This window comes from Tribolium madens, unplaced genomic scaffold (genome assembly GCF_015345945.1).
Source record: "Tribolium madens isolate multiple individuals breed KSU strain unplaced genomic scaffold, Tmad_KSU_1.1 Scaffold_19;HRSCAF=116;Tcas5.2_LG9, whole genome shotgun sequence".
NCBI classification, from domain to species: Eukaryota; Metazoa; Arthropoda; class Insecta; order Coleoptera; family Tenebrionidae; genus Tribolium; species Tribolium madens.
The window spans coordinates 3888853-3891047 of NW_025400983.1; the positions used below are offsets into that span (position 1 = coordinate 3888853).

At 36.0% G+C, this 2195-nt stretch overlaps 1 protein-coding gene across 2 annotated transcripts in view; it reads left to right on the forward strand.

Annotated features, from left to right (window-relative positions):
* The first annotated feature begins 411 nt into the window (after window positions 1-411).
* LOC123010063 (ABC transporter G family member 20) overlaps window positions 412-2195 on the forward strand; it is a 25174-nt gene continuing 23390 nt past the window's right edge. The window contains exon 1 of one of the 2 annotated variants that reach the window (XM_044406716.1): window positions 412-662. In XM_044406716.1, coding sequence (XP_044262651.1) covers window positions 607-662 — 56 coding nt within the window. In that variant the 5' untranslated portion in view covers window positions 412-606. The remainder of the gene's footprint in view (window positions 663-2195) is intronic. The other variant, XM_044406705.1, reaches the window with a different exon arrangement.

The following is a 2195-nucleotide window of genomic DNA, read 5'->3' on the forward strand; positions in this document are numbered from 1 at the left end:
TCAACTTTATCTCAATTCTGTAGAAGATCAATAGTTCAAAGCCCACTCTTCCCAGTTCAATTCTTGAGAGAAAGTATCATCACGTGAGTTTGCCTCGATCTCTGATTGGCTTACACAACGCGCGAAATAAAATATCAAGTTCAAAGCGTCAGCACGTGACTTCGCTTCGATCCGCGATTGGTTTTCATACCGCGCGAATGTGGCGTTTGAAATTTCCGTCTAGCTAATTGGCCGTAATGTGTCACGTGTGTCTTATCCGTTTCGTCATTGGTTTACATAACCACCTGAGATGTTTCCTTCGAAATCAAAAGTGTTTCCCTCTCTCCGCGGCCAACTTTCATTTATGTCCTGTGCAGTTCGTTGCACGCAACTTGTTCTTAGCACCAATAAAACGCTAGAAAGGCATCTTGTTCACTTTCTATCGCATCAGTGTCGAAAGCGGCAGTTGTTTTCCAGAGTTGAAGAAAATCGGTAGAGGGTGCGTCAACCCCCGCGTCTTATAAAATTTTCACGTCGATTGACGACGATTACGACAGCAGGTGTCTCGATTCTGTCAGTTAGGTGGATGATGTGGTGAAGTCGACGCGTGTTTTCCGATTTTCCGCCATGGCCGAAGAGGACAAGCTGAAGAGGATGTTCAGTTGGAGCAGCAACGCCTTGAGGTGAGTGCGGTTGCATCACAAGGTCGGATTTGGCAACGGAAAACGCAAATGCGAGACGTGAAAGTTAGCGTTTTGTTGAATTGCGTTATTACAACAAAGGCCCGCGAGCGGGCCTCTGCGGGACTCAATTTTGACCGGTTGAAAATTTACGAGAAGAAAGTTGCTCAAGTTATGTAAAGATGCGACTTGGGGGAAAAACAGGCCTTGACAAACACGTGGACACCTGATGATTTACAGTAATTGGAGCGCTTTCTCACTTTTAATTCCAGCAATTATTTTATTATTTTTCAATTCTTGAATTTATGTTGAGTTTTGTATCACAACCTTCAAAAAGGAAAATTTTATTATTTATTGCTGAAAAATTCTTGAAAGGTGACCGTGATCTAACCCACGACTTTAGCACGACGTGTTTATGAATGTCAAAGTGCAAAAATCGGTTTTTAAATTGGTTAAAATGTGGATTCTCACCATATTTGTCACGTGGTTGACGCATTTTTCAAAGAAAAGTGAATTGACTATTTACATAAGTCGACAAGTTTCGCTTTTAATGACCCACAAATGGGACCAGGACACTAGACGAAAGATTTTTAACAAAAATTTGGCCCAAATTCGGGCCACGAGCTACTGGAGCGGCAAATCACCGTCAACTGTGCCGCTTCATAGAAAATATTTCACAAAAGTCGAATTATAAAATGTATAACAAGTAAAGAATAATGTATATTTTTTAAATATACAGTATGTTCCAGAAATAAATGATTCAATTATTTTGAGACACCAGGCTTGTAAAAATTGCTCCCCAGAGAAAAATTTCAATTAAAATAAGATACCAGGAACATGGAAAAATGTTTAAAAAATCCTGTCTGCCAAAAAATTTTGACATTTATTTTTGACATTGGACACTGATGATCTTGTATATGTTTTTTTACAATTGTTTAGTAAAGGTACAAATATTTTGCAAATAAGACCCATAAATAACATTAAACAGAGTTACAATTTAGGATTTTAACATTTTTTTCCATGTTCCTGGTATCTTACATTTTATGGAATTTTTCTCTGGGGCGCGAGTTCTGGCGCACTCTGTATTGTTAATTCAAACTTACTTGGAAAAAAAATTAAATTTATTGACTAAGAAGTGTTTGTGTTAATGTTTTTAAATGTTTTATGTGCAGAAAATTATCGTTTTGTTTCTTGAAACGAGTGCAGAAAAGTACGTCCTGTATACAAAATTTTACTACCACCTATAAAAACACTCATTAATTTTGAGAGAAGACGTAAACTGTATTTCTTCTATAAACTAATGCAGAAAACTGTAATTTTGCATTGAAACATAAAACACATTTTTTATTTATTTCCTTTGACCGAAAAAGTGTTAATATACCCAATTTTTTAAACGTAAAAAATTAAATAAAAAACTTTTATGTCACAAACATTATTTCTTTGGTCGTTATGTTTCTTATAAAACTACGAACCAACTTTAAGAACACCTATATATTAAGAGAAATCTAAAAACCATTTATTATTCATCATATTAAT